Consider the following 20,197-nt stretch of genomic DNA (forward strand, 5'->3'; position numbering starts at 1 on the left):
CTGGGTGTCTCTCTCTCTCTCTCTCTCTGGGTGTCTCTCTCTCTCTCTCTCCTCTGGGGTGTCTCTCTCTCTCTCTCTCTCCTCTCTCTGGGTGTCTCTCTCTCTCTCTCTCTCTCTGGGTGTCTCTCTCTCTCTCTCTCTCTCTGGGTGTCTCTCTCTCTCTCTCTCTCTCTGGGTGTCTCTCTCTCTCTCTCTCTCTGGGTGTCTCTCTCTCTCTCTCTCTCTCTCTGGGTGTCCTCTCTCTCTCCCTCTCTGGTGTCTCTCTCTCTCTGGTTGTCTCTCTCTCTCTCTCTCTCTCTCTCTGGGTGTCTCTCTCTCTCTGGGTGTCTCTCTCTCTCTGTGGTGTCTCTCTCTCTGGGTGTCTCTCTCTCTCTGGGTGTCTCTCTCTCTCTCGGTCTCTCTCTCTCGGTGTCTCTCTCTCTCTCTCTCTCTCTCTGGTGTCTCTCTCTCTCTCTCTCTGGGTGTCTCTCTCTCTCTCTCTCTGGGTGTCTCTCTCATTGTATTTATTTGCGCTTATTGTATGCAGATCATAGCGTGTAACTGACTGTACTTTTACTTGAATAATACTTTGTGCTTCGGAACCACATGTTCTGAGTCTGGAGTCTCTATTTATTGTATGACTGCATACGCAAATTAACGTCATCCTTAGAGGTTTATAGGAAGGATTTTAGAAGGTACAGGCAGGGGTATATAGAGGTTCTTTTTAAGATCAACAAACAGGACTTAGGGCCTGATTCAGCAAGGATTGTAGATGCTAAGACGCATGCAGTCGGCCGATTGTTGCATACTGCACATGCAGTGCGCAAACGGCCACCGCGATCGGGACTGCAATCACAGCGGCTACACAGACCCATTGAAGACTGACAGGAAGTGCAGTTTGTAGGAGGTGATGGGGGGTGGACAGCTGAACGCAGGAGTGCCAGTGCATGTCAACGCTGTTGCATGGGCGTGCATAAATTATCCACTGCGATACCATAAGTAGCCTGAGGCTCAGTGTGCACTGAAGTTAGCAATTCCTGAGTGAGGTATGACCTGCCTTAACTGTGCGCATGGGTCCGATGGTACCGATGTTTTTGCAGTCTTTCTCACTATTACGGACGTGCGTGTAGGTGAAGTGGGCGTCCTTATGTAGTGCTGCGGCGGCATTGTAATCGCTATAGATTAGCATACTATCGCAGATGAACTGCGTGCGTACGCTATATTGCGATCCGTAGTGAATCAGGGCCTTAGCCCTGGAACCTTTCAGGTAAGGGCATTTTTTTAAGGGGCACTTTTACAAGGGAGTATAGGAAAGTAGGAGGCAAGGAAATATAGAATATCCACAAAAGGCAGATAGTGAAAACCATTATTTCGTTATGTCAGAATTCAAGACTGTCCTGGAAACACGGGGGCCTTATACTTACATTTGTGCTTTGCTCTACACATGCCACACAAACAGTCCATCAATTGGAGCCCTTACAACCATCTTCCAAATACAGATGTATATATACCTTCTTGTCCTTTTAACAAGTCTTCTTTTTCTGGGTGTAATGGTGTTGAGGGAGGTTTGATCTGTATAGCCAGCTCTGGGTCAATATCATGACTGTAGCTGATGTAATACATATGGCAGTTACAGCGGGAAATTATTCTCTGAACCTGTTGATCTTGTTGAACCTCCGCTGGATAACTCCAATCTGTAATGAATAACAAATAATCGAATTAAGCTTTTGAAATTGACCTTTTTAATATTGTTTGTACATTCAATATTACAGCATAACACTACAAATGACAGACCCTGACTCTGACCTGTGGTGGTGCTGACCATGCCACCAACTGCCTGACCACTTTCCATCAGCTCTTGCACAGTGTCTAGGTTCCTATGCCGATGCTCCTCGATGTTCTTCACCTAAAGGGAGAAACAGAGGTGTTAAGGTTCCTCTGCGAGCAAAGAACTAGATATAATAAAAAGGAGTTTAAAATCAATTCCTCTGAGTCCATCTGGGGGACACTCTGCCTGATTCAGAGTAGAACACAAACCCAATGGTTTGCATACTACCCCCGATGTTAAAATATCGGCACATGCACAGAATCTGTACTACACATGCACCGGTCTTCTATTGTGAGATCTCTCACAGTTCTCCATGTGGAAAAGTCCTGTCGGCGTTCCCTGAAAACAGGGGCTTCTCACCACAGTTTTCTGGGAATGCAGAGACCAGGGCCAGCTTGTTCTAAGGCAAATTTCCTCACCCAAAGATACATAAGCTTGATTGATAGCAGAAGTGATCCAGTAAGCCACGGACTGCTTGGAAGAATGCCAGCCCCACATGGGAGCATCACAGAGGACCAAGAGACTGTCAGACTTCCTAACCGACACTGCACAGTCCACATAAACCCTCAATGCTCAGACAACATCCAAGAAGCGGAGAAAGCTATCACAATCAGAAGTACGAAAAGCTGGTAACAAGATCTTCTAATTCAGATGAAACTAGGAACCACCTTGGGTTGGAAAGACCGGCAAGTATGGAGAACCGCCCAGTCTAGTCCTCCAGGTGTCTCCCCTTGAGCCTTTGGACACCGTAGATATCCGATGGCTTACTTGGAAGACCATTCTTCCTCCTCGCCATCGCACTGGCCTGTCCAGTTTCTGACTTGTTCTGTTAGGTTGGGAGCTGGCCTCAATTGATATAGTGAGGGCCCTGTGGATGTACATGGACAGGATGTGAGACTTCCGTATGACTTTCACAAATAGGGCTGGCTGGCTAGCTACTAAGCAGACTTTGGCTCCGTTTGACTATCCTCCATGCTTATTCTCTGGCGGCTCTAGCTGCCCTTCCTGTGGTGTGAGTTCAATCCACCCGGTCAGTAGTCACTTCTTGGGCAGCTAGCCAAGGGGCCTCTGCAGAGCATCTTTGTAAAGCAGAGGTCCGCTGCCCACACCTTCATCAAGTTCTATTCCTTTGACACCTTTGCCTCTACGGATGCGGCTTTAGGGTTCTCAGAGCAATCCAGGAGCGTCCCCTCCCTTAGGAGGGACAGCTTTGGGACGTCCCAGTGTACAGTCCATGTCCTCTATGGACAAAGGAGAAAAGGTTTATGTTCTTACCTGTTAAATCCTGTTCTTGGAATCTATAGGGGACACAGAGCGCACTCCCTGATGCACTTGGCTTGTGAGGATGTTGCACTGTTACCGGTTCCCCTTTTCACCTCCCCTGTATGTTTTATACTGAGTGTGTGCCAGTCTTCCTTCTCCTTCCTCTTCCTCCCAGCCCAACAGACTGGCAACCGTCATAACCTGGGTCCAATCCAAGATCAAAAACTGACAATCCCTGGACAGGTTGGGGGAGTGAAACCACCAAACCAATTACGGGATGGCCAGAAGTGACAGAGGGAACAATTGTATGGCAGGGGAGGATTCAATGTCTACCAATATGGTACTGAAGAGCCATGGAATGAAATCATGTGAAGGGGACTGCTTCGAAGGCAGCAACCATCTTCCCCAGCAACTGTTTAAACTGCAGAATCTGAACCTGGTGCAGATTCAAAATGGGACTGCACCAAAGATTGCAAGGCCAGAACCTTCTCTTTCAGTAGAAATACATGCCGACAAGATGTGTTGAAAAGAAGCACGAGAAAGACCATCCTCTGATCCGCAACCAAGTTGAATTTGGGAAAGTTGAGAATTCAACTATGTTTCTACAAGGTCGACATCACCACCTGCAGATGGTGGCTGAGCAGAGTTCTGGTGAATGCCCTGAACAAAAGTTGTCCAGGTAAGGGACGACAATAACCTCCTTGTGTCGCAACATTGGCGATCATTGGAGCCATGACCTTGGTTAGCATGAAAGCTCGAAGGACAATGTCTGAAATTGGAAGTGGAAGGACCCAATGGCAAACCGTAGAAGCTTGCAAATAGGCATCTTTGATGTTGAATGATGCAAGGAATTACCCCTCTTCCATGGAAGCTATGACGAAGCGCAATGATTAGATCTTGAATTTCTGCACCCATTGGAGAGGGTTTAGCCATTTCAGGTTTAGAATTGAACAAAAAGACCTGTCCGGTTTCTGCACCAGAAAACCCCAACCCTCTTTGATGCGCAGGAACTGGTACAACCACACCTGAGGACAGGAGAGAATGCACCGCCCGCAGTAAGGCAGCATTGCTGATCTGGTTTTGTGGAAGAGGGGTGACAAAGAACCAGCATAGACGAGGACCAAGTAAATCCAGGACGTATACTCAAGGCAGGATACAGTGGACCCTGAGCACTGTGGCCAACTAGAAGTAGTCAGACCAGGAGTAGGCAAGCACTTATCTTCAGAGTATCAAACAGACATGGAAACTGTCACGCGACTGCTTGTCACCCTGCTGAGGGCCTGGGTGCCAAGGCTGTACGGCCCTAGAGGTGACCTGCCCAGTGAATCCCATGGTAGGTGGAGACCGGGCCCATCTTGGAAAATGAAAGGGCTGAAATTGGGAGACCTGGTATGGGTTGGAAACACCGGGAAACACTGACTCATACCTCCTGCCACCTGAGCGAATACACATTCCAGATCTGGGCCAAACAGGGCCTAATCACAAATGGAAACGCCTTCAATGCCTTCTTGGACTCTGTTTCTGCCTTCCAGGATCTCAGCCCCAACGACTGCCTTGCCGAAGTGGACAGCACGGACATAAGTGAAAGAAGGGAAATCACATCCACAGAAGCATGACCGAAATAAATGGAGGTCTGCTTTCAGTTGTCCACAAGGGTTAGACGTTCAGATGGATCCGTCTCGGATTGGACGGCCTCGGTCATCTAGTTGAATCAGGCTTTCATGGCCTTGGAAGCCCAGGCCCCCGCCAAGACTGTATGAATGGTTGTTTCTGCAAGAGAAAACAGCGACTTAAGCAAAGTCTCACACTTACAATCAGTGGCATCCTTCAAAGTAACAGCACTCGTTGTGGGAAGGGCCGTGGCCCTAGCTAACCGGGAAATATCCACCGAAGGAGGAACCTCCCAGAGCTCCATGTCTTTATCAGCGAACAGGTAAGTATACATGAACTCTGCAGGAAGCTTTGCCTGTCCAGCATGAGCTAGGCTTCCCTGACACATCTACAAAGTGAGCAAAGGATTGGGAAATAACCAGCATCTTTTTCTTAAAAAAATTAATATAAATCAGAAGGAGCCATGGAAGAAGGAAGCTCATCATCCGCTATCTGTAAGGTCTTGCACATGGACAGAATAAGATTGCTATCTCCCAGGTTGTCAGAATAGCTGTCCTCCCAACTAGAATAATCCTCCCAGTCCTAATCTAAAATCTCACCTTCCTCGCCAGAGAAGCCCTCGAAATCTTCATCACTCAGGAAATGGACACCAGTTGGAGCCTGAAGCTTACAAGAACTGGGATCCGATTAACTTTTCCAAGGAGTGACAGACTGCTGAACAACTATCCATCTGCAGGGCCAAACTGGGATCGGGACAACAGCTACTGCAAGGGGAGGGGACTGTGGAAGCAGAGTCGGCCGAGGAAAACTATGAATTGAAGCACTCACCTCTGATTGGTTGCAGACGTTACGTACCTTATTTGCCAGTGCTACTATGGACAGGACCATGACCGTCGCCCAGGTCTGCAACACCTCCTCAGCTGGAGAGTCCTCAGATGTGCGTTGACTGACTGCCTCGGTATCATAATCTGCACAGAAAGGATCCTGCTCCCTTGAAGGAGCTTTATGAGCAAGCATAATGCAAAAGTTGTGTGACCCCCTGTTGGTTTTGGAATATTTAGCTCCTTTTCCAATCATACTGATAAACAAAAAAGCCCTTTTAGAGTCTAAAACAAAACTTGTTAAATACCTAGAAAAATACTATAACTGAAGTTGAAAACTAAATACCTATGAGAGAAAAACTATTCCTGCAGCAAAAGGCTTCTCTGCCTAGAGTTTTCAGCTATTCCAACTACACACCCCAGCACTCTGGAGTCCATCCCAGCTAGTGACGTGTGATCCAACAGCCTGGGGAAAAAACATGCAGGAGGAATCCGATAGCAGGGACCTCCCCCTGCTTCAAGAAAGTGCTCCCAAAATGATGGCTGCCATAAAAAACGGTGCCAAAAAGAAAATAGGGGAAACCAGAGCCAGCATAAGGCTGCGCTCTCTAATACCGCCCCCAGTCAGAGCCAGAGAAGCAGGCTCTGGTACACTCTCCTCTACTGCCTTGTCGGCCCAGAACCACTGCCATAGGCTGTGGCGGCCAATGTACTAAAGATGTGGCTCCCAGGATGCAATGCTACTAGGGGCAGCTAGAAACGGGCTCCTCCTGAAGAAATTACAGGGCCCCAGAGCACCCGCATGTACCTTGTGATGCTCAGCTGGGGTCTGGGTGCACTGCGGCGACAAACGCTGTTTGCCGACGCTGACAGATATCCTGCTCACCAAAAGCCTGAATCCCAGAAGGAGATCAAGGAGCCTAAAACAAAAACAAAAAAGAAATAAAAGCGCCAAGGTTTTGTGCCTCTCCTGTCAGGCATTAAATAAAAAAACTGGCTGGCTAGAGGAGGTGGGAGGGCTTACAAGGGGGAGGGGTGTGTTCAGCTCCAGTAATCTAACTATTTAGTGCCTACTCCTCCCTCTAAACCCACAAGTCTACACTGTCCCCCAGATAGGACATCAGAGGAATAACAAATGTACACAAAAAAATGACTTCAGTACTAATACCTACGAGTAAACACATGCTTTAAAGATTTCAGGAAGCACTACTGTATCTTAAGCACACACAATGTTTATCTACATACATCCATATGTAATATGCAGTTAGAATGTGCAGGGACACACTGACCTCTATCCAACGCTGACCATCATCTTCTCCACTGGGACTGCTCTCAGTGGTGGCGAAATACTGCATACTGTCAAGCTGGCAGGTCCATGAGGTCTTCTGCTTCAGGGTATCCCCATACCAGGAGGGATGGTGCTGGCATTGCAGGAGCTGGGCTTTTGCTGCAGATACAATCACACAGCCCTCTGTCTCAGCTCCTCGGAGCACCATCTGCAGAGAAAGGGCCAAGGTATGTGTAAGTGCAAAGTATGGGAGGGCAGGAATGTCACTGTGCATCTAAGCAGATTCTAAAAATTAATGTGCAATTGTAAAAAAAGAAAACATATAAGAATTTGTGTAGTGCATATTATATGTACAATAAACAGAATCTGTATTTCCAGTAATCCTATCATACAGCCAACTTCCAGTACACTGCACCATACGTTATACTCTACTTCCCTCCGCTTATTTTCCAGCATATACACTACTGCAATATGACATATTTCCGTTATACTGTTGCTAATGTATATGTATATATAATGTATATCCAGAAGATATGATTTATAGGTTTCACACCCAGCAACACCTCAGCCATCACTATGCCAGAATTTTAAACCTATTGATCACCACTTTTGCACCTTTCCTCCATTTACACCTCAGTGGTAATCTAGGAAACATCAAGTCTTCATCTACCCGACAATCCCATTATGCAGCACGTGTCTCACTCACAGGTCAAACTGTTTTTAAGCCCAGCCGTTTCCCACCAGTCCGAATACGTAGTTGCCTACAGTTCTATTTCCAGTCCTGTCACTGGACTGTTTTCAACATATCGCTTCACTCTGAAACTGCATCACACTTCATTTACTCTGCAGCCATTAGTTACCTGGCAGTTTACAAGCTCAATGAGCCAGTTGTGGTTATAGATGTCTTTGTCTTGACAGGCAGCTTTGCCGCACAACTGCTCGCTCACGCCTGACTCCTCTTCTGTGAACACCACAAATTTATCAGTCTCCTCAATCAGCTTCTGGAGCATGTCTGCCCCTGAAAGAGAGAGGCAAAGAGACAAAGTCAGGCAGTGGGTTACAGAACATATTGAGATGCAATAAAATAGCTTTCTACGTTAAAAAAAAAAAAAGAAAGGAGGAGTAGCTATGACGGAATATCGGTGAGCTGCCCAAAAATGAAAAAGCATAGAAGAGCGGATGTCAGGGGACATCGGAAGTTTCTCCCACCTCCTGATGGAGATCTCTCAGTGCGTCCAGTAACGACAGGTGCTGTGACTTTCTTGGGAGGAGGAAAGCTGCGCATGGAGCCACGCTTTAGCTTCTTAGCCTGTAACTGTGTGTCAATTTTTAGTCCTTTTAAGGCCTCGGTGGAAAGATTGCGCTTTAACACGGCTGCTTTCTTGTAGCCATCATACAGCCCAAATGCTATGTCTCTGTTCAGCGTTGTCCAAGATGCTCGGAGATCGACTAAATGCAGGCGGTGGGTGTAGATAGCATTCTCCTCACCGGTGGCTGATAATTCCTGTGAGCCAGCCATCACCAGAACGTGAAAGAATACAAAGGTTAGAAGCATTAGAGGATAAATATATATGAGCATGCAGGTGCACAATTGTCTACATTCTTATGGGATGGTCCATATTCTTATACACTGGATAAACTTTTGTGTTATTAGAAACAAGTGAGAGCATAATGTCCGAGATCAAAGAGACAGAAAATTCTAAGACTATTTTGCCCCAAAGATCTGGCAATTTAACAATTCAATAGGAGACAGATGCATTCTGTAATGTGACCAGGAATACAAAACAGGATCTTTTTCACTGAAACCATTGAGGGACACTGGTACCATGTGGATACAGAGTCTCCTTCAGGACATTTCAATGAAATTAAACTCCAGAAGCTCTTTCTTAACAGAACAGCAACAAAAACAAATGTGATTTTATTTGAAATGCTCAAGTCCTGAATGACCTTCTGTATCCCTCATGGTACCAATGTCCCCTAGCAATGGTTGGAAAGAGTATATAGGGGAGGGAACCCCACAGTAATCTGATGCCAGCAGTCAGTCTGCACTATTTAAAAGAACAGGCAAAGTGGAAAGGGAGAGAGACTGTCACAAAATGGATAACCCCTTTATAGTACACAAGTGGCTATGGTCAGTGAGTTAACCTCCTGCAATAAATAGATTGGCAGTGGTAGCATTGGTTAGAGCGTACTAGAATTTTTCTGTACCTGTCTATCATAGCTCAGTGAGGACAGGCTGAGCAGATGGGTTTTCTGAACAAGATTGTCAATCTGGTGGTCTGCATTCTCATCACAGGCCGAAGCCATGAGATGTACGGTTACAAGGTTCAATTTGCTGGTCATCTGTGGTACACTCCATTCTGAGATGAGGCGGCGCATCACTGTCCCAGCTGAGGGAAAGAGGTGGAAAAAATTATTTTGATCAGCAATTTGTCAAAGATTCCTTAATAACCAAGACAATTTTTAAAAGGAACTGAAATGAGGAGTCATAACAAAGAGGATTCTTACGTTCAGTTCATTCTTCAAGTGATTTGTTTGTCAATCTCAATGTTGTGCAATTGTAGTGTGTGGTTAAGTCAAACAAAAACAGACTACAGATTATGAATTACAACTCATTTTTTTTCACAATATCTGGAGCCAGAATTAACCAAAATTTTCTTTAAAAAAAAATAGAATCAAAATCTACCTGAGGTTGGGAGACCTTAACATATTGTGTTCTACATATCAATGGTGACAACAGATAAAATGTATCATTTTAGATGTAAAGGGCGCTATCTAACTAGCAGCGAATGGGGCGAATTGCATTTGTAACGGCGTGCAATTTGCGGCCCCATCTCACCCCAAACTCACACATTTGTGCTTGCAACCCTATGGGGCTCCGAAGAAAAATGAGTGAGTCTGGCGGTACTGTAGGTGCGGTATACAGCCACACTTACTCACGCCGCAAGGAGCTCGCTCTTAATTTGATTGACCCCTAATTTTTTAGGCAAAATATACTAGTAATATGCACTATAATCGCACATCACATAAACAGACATATAAATAATGTCACATCATTGATATGCACTGGTATACAGCATTCACAGTGAGATCAATATATACAGACAACAGTCCATTAATTCTTTTTTTTATTTTATTACCTGCTAGTGTATAAAACTACCGCTTATGTCTCATCTTCTTGAAAAATTCTCAGAGAAACATAGTAACAGGATTAATTATTAATTTACACCTATTAGGAAAGATGTCAGAGGTCCTCTTTACCTTGTGGGATAAGTCTCTGCACACCACGAGTGAAGATTTCCCCCTGACTGCATTCCACCTGAATCCCTCGCTGCTGAGCAAAAGATGCCCAGTAGTGAATCTGGAGAGAGGAGAAGTGGGTAAAGCTGCAGTGATCCATATACAAACTTGCTGTAGAAGGATCAGCAATCCAGTGTGCTTGCTCACCTGTAGCTGTGGAAACAAGGCAGTGTATGACAGCTGCTTGTAATGTTGTCCTAGCTTCTTCTTTCCTGGTTTCAGGTTGTTAAAGAGTTTCCCACGGCAGATGGGGCGAGTCACACTGCTCCAGGTTGCCCAGAAATTTTGCATCCAGCGTAAGGTGCTGCTATACAGCAAAATGCGAGGCTGGCAGACTTCTGAATAGCATACAAAAGGAACAAGACAAGCCAAACCTTATTCTCTCAGGTAATATAGAATGTTTGGATAAGAACAAATTCTGATCCTGACAGAATAAAGGGAGGAAATATGTTGGAATGAGTTATAGTTAGAGTATATAAAAAAATCATCAATCTTTATTAGTATTGCTAACAAGTAAATCAGGGAAGTATAAAAATATTACACAGATTCTCAAATTGAGAACAACGGTCGCTTAAAAGCGAATTTTGTATTAAATTGATGAATGAATCTCCCATTTTAAATGCAAATATTCAATAACGTCTGCTTTGAATCTATTGATTTCTGATCAATTGGTAGTTATTCCTTTATTATTGTAGTTACACCAGAGTTTACAATAAATAATGCAGCCAATACATAGTGTATACAGGAAACATTATTTGTATTCATAGTATGTGGGTATATATAAAAAAAATAAAAATTATTAATTAGGTACACATGCCCTCGTAGAGCAGTATCCAATTAGCTGCGTTAACCATAAGTTTTCTCCGGAGAAAACTTTTTGGACCCATCTCCCGAATTTGCCGCTTATCGCATGTTTGCGCGCTCCCGTTTATCGTGCTAGCCTATTGTAAAACTTCCGATAACCAATTTGCATGATAATTTTTGCATGGATGACAGGCGATAAGTACAGGCAAAAATCAGCCTGTACCCTAAAAAAAAAGGTAAGCTAAGGTAGGGTAATGGTATAGAAGTGCGTTAGTGGCCATAATCCAAGGGTTTGGGGTTATTAAATTGTGTTCAATGTCTGTTGTTATGTGCATTTTTCTTTAACAGTGAAAAAATTATATTAAGCAATATTTTTGCCCAAAATAAATGCTGTAGTTAAATTAGTGGTGAATTAAAATGGGTGGAAGTATATATTTGTGTCATTATAGGGCATTTTAAAAAATTTTTAAAAATACACCTGGCACTTGCAATGTTTAAAACATCTGTCCCATCCATACAGCACCCCATATACATGCCCCACTACTTTAAACCCATTTTCTAACACTTTTTAATTTTTCACCCCAAAAATTACATGTCATTATTGTCCAAATTAAGCAAATTTAATTTTTATTTGCCTAATTGGTCATTAAGGAGGGTGTCCCAGTGGTTCTGCACCAAGTCCTGATATTTTAATAGGGGTTTTGCACAACTTAGAGGTGGTGAAAAGAAATATGCAGTAATTCCTATACCACTTATCGCATATGTAAAAACCGCAGCTAATAGGATAGCACAATAACCATTTTTGGCGAAAAGTTTTCACCGGTGGCTAATTGGATACCCCCCATAGACTGTTGCTGCAGTCGCAAATTTGTTGTAAAATTGCTCCCGCGCGCAGTCAGGGCAGGTTGCTATATATATTTTATTTTTCAAAAGGGTTCATGTGCTTCTTTCCCTTTTCATGTTAAACAGGACATAAAGAGATGACCACATCACTCACCAGTATGGGACTGAGACAGATCCATTTTGATTGAGAGAATAAGGTTCTCTGAGCGGAAGGCACGGTACGAGTCATGAGGCTGGATGGAAGAGAACTCTGTGAGAAAGTCAGGGGAGCGAAGTGCTACATTATGATGATCATGTGGGTTCCCGTGGCACAGCCACTGCAGGTCAAAGGTCATGGAGAGGTTGGGCAAGTGAAGAAAGCAGCAGTCATCATACCTACAGAATGCGCAATACATGTTATGGAAAAGCAATAACGTGCACCAAATTATGCATATTTTACAGATTTTTATAAAAACTGCATTGACACGCTGCATGCTATATTTTCACGGTTGTAGCACACTTGGAAACACTGTATCCCTGTCACACTTTAGCTTTCAATTAATTTTTTGTGTTTCAATTCCAAAGTATATCATAGGCCTGAAACAGAGAATTTTACTGCCTGGAGAAACAGGATGCTCAAAATCACCCATGCGACAGCAGCCTCAGGGGAAGATGTACTGTACTAAGCCTTGGACAGTTCCAACCAATCAGCTTCTGTTAGTTTCCAAACCCAGCCTGTAAAATGGCAGTTAGGAACGGATTGGTTGGTACTTTCTCTCTCTCCAAGGTTTAGAACACCTCCCCTTAGACAGGAGGTAGGTCAGGAAGACACATATAGGAGTCTTGAAAAAGTCGCGGTCATTTACGGGACGAAACGCGTTGACACTACAATCCTCGAGAGATCCTTGGGTCCTGTTACTGCACTGAGCATATGCTGTCATCTATCAGGATTCACTAGTGAGCAGCCGCTTACTGTTAATGCAGCCCCTACACCTGACCGCGATCACCGCTTTTACCTCCAGCCGCTACTCCCTGTGGGGAAATAAATCTTTGGACTCCCTACCATGCAATTTTATAGGTGCCGATCGTTATCCCAAAGTGGGGCGTACAAAGATACTAGCGCAAACAGACTGAGGTAATATAAATATTCAGTATAAAACTGTGTTCATTCAGTCACTAGTGAACTGCTGGTACGCCAGAGTTCACAGACTCTATACAAACAGCTGCTATTATACGACCGGCTTGCATATTGATTTATGAGAACTGGATATTGTCAACAAATTGCTAAATTTTTACAAACCTAACAGGCAGTAATTCAGTTGAGGACTGAACTATTACTGCAAAAGAAGCTCTTGTGTGTGGTTCAGATTCCAAGTGACACAAAAGAACTAGATACGTAAATATATCTGTGGATTATAAGGGAATATAGATTTTTATGTATTGTGCAGAATCTGCTGCTTTTCATATAAACTCTAATGTTTGTGTTTTAAATATGTGTATTTTATAATTAAAATTATTTTGGTTAAAGATTGAAACAAGTCTCCTATCTATTAATAGAGAGCAAGCACAAATTTAAAATTTATGTATATTGCATACCTTACAATAACTTAATACCAAGCGCAGTAATTTCCATATATATATATATATATATATATATATATATATATATATATATATATATATATATTTTTTTTTTTTTTTGTTTGTTTTGATTTTGTTTAAAAGTGCTTCAACTAGGGTCCTAACCAGACCATTATTACTTGCAGCAGGTTTTTAGTACATCTATTATTAGCACCGGGCATTGTATGTTCACTGCCCAGTACATATAGGGGTAATACATATTTACTCAACTCACTTGGAAGCTGTGCGTACATTGACATCCAAGTCTCCTTTAAATGTGAATTGCCCAGGATTCCAAGCAAACTTAAGACGGTTCCATTCCCAGTGCATGTTCTCTGTGGTGTTGTATGGGTCCTTAAAAACATAGATAACACACCTGTAGGATTTCAGAGTCACTGATAGGATAACACTGCATTAGCGGAAAGCTTTACCTCAGTAGCCAGTTGATGTAGATTAGCCTGTTCAATGTCCATGCGGAAATATCCGTGGAGAAGCAGTCTGCTCTTGTCCCACCATGGTAATGGGGCACTGGGATCCATGGAAGGTTTGGCAAGAAGATCAATATACTGCCCCACCAAGGTCCAGGCTGGGTCCCAGCAAGGTCCCCACACAATGGTGTATAGCTGAATCTCGGCTGCAACCAAACGGGTATGAAAACCTCACAAATAGCCCAACTCAAAGTGTAACAGCTACATTATTCATCAATAACAATTATATTTACAATGCTAAAAATAAAATAACAGGAGTGTTTATCCTTGCCTAAATGCGTTAATCTGAGCTCTCGCAGTTTGCCATGACAGCACCACTCACCAGTGCCGCACTGCATCCACATGGGCTGCTGTTTCAAAGCTCAAACTGTCTGACTCAAGTCAGAGAATACATTGTAACATTAACCAGGCGTCAGAAGAAGTACTTGTTTTTTTTTTTCCTTTTTTTTTGGTAATGAGAGGCTCGGCTGGTAAAGTAGTCGGTGAAGCACCTGGTTTTAAACCTCCAATTTCATGGGTATTGTAATGTGGGAGAGATCTGAGAAAGCAGTATAAGTTTGGAAGCATTGAACTAGTAAGGTACTGTCTCTGCAAGTACCCAGAGTTGTTGAGCAGTGGGTATAAATCTCCCTGCAGAATCTGCTTATTGACCTGTATCAGATCCAATCTGGATACTATCCTAAATAAACAGAAGAAGCTTCAGTTGATTATAGTGGAGTGGGAAGTTAAATGCTTTGTTTGAATCTACTGGTAGACACTGGCCATGGGAGTAGAAAGGCTCCTTCAGGACTTTGCCACTTTCAAATATTTAATATGCTTTGTTCCCTTCCCTCAAATCCATCATCACCCTGCGAGGCAGGGAAAGCCAGGATTTTTCTAACCAAGCCCAACAGGACAAGACTAGAGAAAACATCACGAAGAGAGGAACATCATCACCCTCGAAAAAATAGAAGTAACTTTTGGAAACCTTAACAAAAGGATTAGTGAAAATGAAGTGTCCCCAGTGGAATAAAAATCCTGTTTTCACATTTATTCATTTGGGGGAATGGACCATTGTGATTTCCCAAAGCTCCCTGTTCAGGTAGGTACACTCACAGTGATGCAGTGCAGAATACTTTCTAGATAAAAATGGTATCCTTAGAAGCAAGACTAGTAAACCTGTAAAACTTTGCAAAAGTAAGCGCTGATTACCATGGGACCGCACGATACAGCTGCTTAGCTACAGCTCTGTGACACACAGCACCACCCACTAAATGCTCAATGATCTGGGAAAAGGTTTCTCTGTGCCAAATCACAGAAGTGATTCACCTAGCTAACTGGTTTTCCGAAGGTTAAAGACTTAGGTTGGCGTTATAGAGGTATAGGAGAACATCATTTTCCTGAGTGAAGAAATCCCTAGACCTCAGTTAGATTACTACTTAATGCCGGCATCAATATGATCTGACTTAAGTGAAACTTAGAAATTATTTTAGTTTGAAAAGACTGATTAATTCAGAAAATAGCCCTTTCCTCACACAGAGCAACCAACTCCAGCACACTACGGTCATGGAAATGAGAAAAATGGTTTTCTGCATGAGATATTTCACATCCACTATATCAAGTGGTATAATAGGCGGTAGTTAAATCCTGTCAAACAACTAGTTGTTGGCTGTATATAGCTCAGATATAGATTAAGTGTGTGCGTGCGCACAGGGTGCAAGTGCCCTGGGCTCACCTCTCTCAAGGTGCCCACACACATAGCGATCTGCACACGATCAGCCGATGTGTACGTTCTGTGTACGATTTCCCATGAAACTCTCCCAGGCAGCTCTGCACACGATCTCCACACGATCTGGTGTCCAATCTTCATACGATCTCTCCTGCATCCAGACTTTCACAGCCTCCTAGATTGTCAGATCTGCCCTACTGCACGGCAGATCTGACGATCCGATGTGCGACCAGCGGGGACGCGCATCGCATCGTGATCGTGAGTGGGGACTCAGAATTTGGCCATATTTTACACGATCTGCTGTTCCAATGTGTCGGAATCGGCCAGATCGGGTAAAATATCGCTATGTGAGTGGCTGGCCTCAGGCTCCCCTGCCTATGAGTACTTACAGCTGTAGTGAAGGAGGAGTGCAATGCCAGTTGTAGAAAGCCAAAAGCATAAGGAGGGTGGATTCCAAGCAGAGGGGCAGGGCTTCAAGGGACTGTACAGTCAGTAATAGCAGCAGCATGGGAGAGAACCAACCAGGCCTAACATTTTTAATCTAGACAACCTGCCGCATTAAATGAGGGAACACTTTTTTTTTTTTTTGGTACAAGATGGGGTAGATCAGGGCTTTAGATCCCACCCAACTGTGGAAAATATTTTTTGTGTACTATTTCAGTTATTGTCTGTTGATCTCCAGACCATATCTAATAAGAGGGAAATCATTTGAAAGATGAGACTCCCCTCTTTCAAGAAAGGTTACACCCATGTGTGTACATTCAAGTATGGGGGAGATAGGGCACAATGTGCCCTTCCATCATCTATGGAAAGCTATTTTTTTCCATAGCGCTGGGTGATATTGTCTGGTTATCACAGGTGATCACTAGACAATAGCTGCTTAGGGGGCCGCATAATTTGTAAGAGGGTACTCCCTACCACCCATATGTAGAAAACAAACTTTCCATAGTGCATAGTAATTGTGTGTGGTGATCAGCAGATAATAGCTACTGGTGGGTTACATAAGTTTAAAGAGCAGACTTCCCTCTCCTTTGAAATATGGGTGCTCACAAAGTTGCCGGTGTCATTATGGGGGTATATATACGGAAAACATACGTTTTCCATAGAGCAGCATAACATTGTCAAGTGATCATAGTTTATCTAAGGGGACCAATCATTTGAAAGCGAGGATCAAAGTAGAGTAGGGAGTACCCAATTTACAATGTAAGGGGCTTAACCCCCTTTAGTGAGCCTGAGTAGCTCCAATTGCTTTCGGAGTGCTAAGATTTTACATTTTATTAGGCAACAAAATGTTTGGGAATTACCCTAAATGACGTTAGGTCACAGTAGCAAAATAAACTAAAACTGTATTCAATAGTCAGAGAAAATATAGATAATTATAGCCAATCAATGCTATATTCATTCTGTTCAGATTTAGTTAGCTTATCAACATTCAGAATGTTGACAAGCACAAGTGGGACAGCGGTATGTTGAACCCGACAATGTAGTAATGCGATGTACAGCTTTGTCGTTTTACAACTTTAAACATGATGCTTTATCATCATATAAGTTTTAAGGTTCTAAAGCCGACATGGTGACAATGCTGTACATTGCATTTTTACCATGTAGTCATGTCAGCTTGTCAAGTTGTGCTTGTCGACGTTCTGAAAACTGATAAGCCATATCCATCACATTCTATGTGGTGGAAATGAATCAACTGTCAATAACATCACAGAAATGTGAGTAATTTGTACCCTACTAATGGTCCTTCATACCCAACTGACAGTCCTTCCTATTATAGCAAATAAATAAATAACACTAGTGCAGTGGTTCCCAAACTGTGCGCCGTGGCACCCTGGGGTGCCTCTGGATACTTGCAGGGGTGCCTCAGATTGGTGGTTCAGCACCAAATCAAATTATTTATGGTTAATGTAATGTAAATATGTGTACAAACAGAAGTGCAAACCTGTCCACCACATAACTGAATCTAAGGATGACAGGTGAGCACAATTTATTTCACTTTACTTATATTTTTTTCTTAATTTCTCAATAACAAAAACTTAGGGGTGCTGTGAAAATAATGCTGATACTCTACGGCGCCGTGATTCAAAAAAGTTCGGAACCACTGCACTAGTGTATATGCGTGTGTGTGTGTGGGCACATGTGGTAGGGAATATAGACTGTAAAGCTCCACTGGGCCATGGACTGATAACTACATATTCCTTAAAAAGAGCTACTGAATATGTGTGCCCTATATAAATAACTGCTAATAAATCAATAAAAAGAAATATTCACAATCTGGGGAGATAAACATATTGGTAGAAAATTGGAGAAAAAGAAGATGTTTGTGCATAATGAGCAGTAACATGTGTGTGTGCATTACAAAAGAAGGATATATAGTCTTCTACTAGAAATTGCTAAAACTTCCTCTGGCTACTTACAGTGAAAGTCGTGGAAGAATTTTAGAGGCGGCATGTTCCTCTCAACTGTTGAGTCTCCCCATGGTGCCCCCAAATGCACCACTTGTTTCCTGCGTGCACTGGCTTGTCCACTCTGCTCAGCCCCAAGCAGTCTCCCCGAAAGATGCCAGTCCCGGATTTCAAAGAGATATCGAGGGTAGTCACGTATTCGCACTGAAATTCAAGGATATGAGAATTTATTAGCAGTTAGATGACACTTTGAGCCATATTGTATATGGGTAGTCTGTCAATGAATTATTAAATTCTACCGTGTGTAATAAATTGTACAAATTTTTTTTCTTCCAAAAACTTTCTAAACAAAAACATATAAAACAGCAACATACACCCACAACCATGTGTACTGCTAGACCAGTCACCAACATTAATTGGGGTGTGAGCTGGGTGGCATTCACTCGCGGGGTCAGTTATGTATTTTGCCGCTCCACCGTGGTGTCAATGCTATGGGCCGAGCCACAGGGAAGTGGTGCCAGGTGATTGCCGTAATTATGACCGCGAGCTACGGATTGGCGACCACTGTGCTAGACAGTGTACTTAAACCTGTTGTCACATTGAGTTTTAATTCAAGTCCCCTATAAAGATTTCATCAGTGTCGATGCACTTTATATTAGAAAATTATCACCTAGAAATCCACTTTTCACTCCCAAATACTTATGCTTGACATTTCTGTAATCAGTGTAAAAAAATATAACTCTTATTTAGACACATTCATCTGATGTGACTAATGTCCCCTGGTGGTGACACCTAACCTACTGAGTGACATTTACACTGATTTGTTACACTGACCGGTTGATAGCTGAAAAATGCTGAATTTGTGGATATTATACATTGGGAACAATAACTACAGTCTTCTAGCTTTATCTCTCACTCTATTTAAATGGCTTGGTGCTGCTTACCATGCAGAACTTGAAGCAGCCATAGAAAGATATATATATCACACCACAGCTCCATTACGGCTGCCCTTTAACTAAATAGATAATGCTTTATGGCACGAAGGTTAAGTGGAGAAAGTCTAATTTTTTAAAATGTTAATGAGATTAATTTTTTTATGTCAAACTCTACCATGCAAATGCAAAGAAGAATGTACGCTATAATATGAAATAAAGAGATCATGGAGGCAACTGAAATGTTAGCAATGGCTGAAAATTGCTGGTGTTCAGACAATTACTCTGGCAACTAATGGCCACCAACATGGCGGATGTTCCTTTGCATACAATTGGGGTACACAGGATAGTCTGCCATGTTGCTGAATCGTAGTTCTAAGCAATGGAATCACTCACTTTGTTGTTTCCACGCTGTTGCTGGTACTGCAACTTGCAACAGTCGCAGCCTAGACTCATTTTTGGATCCAATGGGGCTGCGAACACATACATCAGGGAGACCGGAGGCACAGTAAGTGCAGAATATAGCCGCACTTACTAGCAGCTGCGAAAAGTTTGCAGGTAATTGAAATGATCCCTATGAATCATCTAATTTTCTTAATCGGAGAAGAATTCTACTTCTGGTCTCGTGTTTACATATGGGCACAGATTTACTCGGTAAACGCTAATATTAAATTATTTCAGTTTTTATATTTTAATTAAAAGGACATAAATTGCCAAGTTGGTACTTTAACAAATGTTGCCATTATCATTATTCTGCTATAATAGACATTAAAATACTATTTACTTGTGAGCTGGGTGGCTCCCTACTCACTGAAGTCGTATGTTGTGGCCTGTGGCCGATTCATTAATTTTGTACGTGTCCCCCAGGAATTGACTTGTTTTGATTCAAGAAAAAATTAGATTCTTGTTACTTATGTTAAATAGTTTTCTCCACTAGGGGCCATTACAACCATATAGTATCGAAGGGGCTTAGGGAAGCGTCTAGGCACTTTAAATGCGTAAAAATTTAACGCACACAGGGCCTGGTGCGGAGTCGGACTCTGGACACATCCTGCGGATATCTGCAAACTGTGCATGATTTGTAGACTGCACATGCGCCACACCATGCACGCGCACACTGACGGAGATTGAAAGTACATTCATTAATGGACCACTCTTTCCTTAAAATGGGCATTTCTGTGCGGTAGCCATGCAATCGCACATAAATGATCCATCTCGTGGAAGCATTGTAAGCGTGCTTGTTCGCAGCGTGCCACGGAGATGGGACGCTTGTTTCAGTGGTCTTTTGCTCCCAGCATGGAATGGGAGCAAGTCTCAATACTAAA

The 20,197-nt window shown here is 43.0% G+C and overlaps 1 protein-coding gene across 1 annotated transcript in view; it reads right to left on the minus strand.

Annotated features, from left to right (window-relative positions):
- Positions 1-1,490: 1,490 nt before the first annotated feature.
- Positions 1,491-20,197, minus strand: part of LOC148481307 (bridge-like lipid transfer protein family member 2) — a gene marked incomplete at its 3' end in the record, with an annotated part of 95,101 nt that continues 76,394 nt past the window's right edge. The window contains exons 17-28 of the mRNA XM_088453666.1: positions 17,953-18,144; positions 13,768-13,970; positions 13,572-13,690; positions 11,892-12,112; positions 10,238-10,428; positions 10,052-10,151; positions 8,999-9,180; positions 8,000-8,294; positions 7,651-7,808; positions 6,792-6,998; positions 1,786-1,885; positions 1,491-1,673 (exon numbers count right to left, since the gene is read on the minus strand). Of these exons, the coding sequence (XP_088309792.1) occupies positions 1,491-1,673; positions 1,786-1,885; positions 6,792-6,998; positions 7,651-7,808; positions 8,000-8,294; positions 8,999-9,180; positions 10,052-10,151; positions 10,238-10,428; positions 11,892-12,112; positions 13,572-13,690; positions 13,768-13,970; positions 17,953-18,144 (2,151 nt within the window). The remainder of the gene's footprint in view (positions 1,674-1,785; positions 1,886-6,791; positions 6,999-7,650; positions 7,809-7,999; positions 8,295-8,998; positions 9,181-10,051; positions 10,152-10,237; positions 10,429-11,891; positions 12,113-13,571; positions 13,691-13,767; positions 13,971-17,952; positions 18,145-20,197) is intronic.

Source organism: Taudactylus pleione, unplaced genomic scaffold (genome assembly GCF_031769625.1).
Source record: "Taudactylus pleione unplaced genomic scaffold, aTauple2 ptg000585l, whole genome shotgun sequence".
NCBI lineage: Eukaryota > Metazoa > Chordata > Amphibia > Anura > Myobatrachidae > Taudactylus > Taudactylus pleione.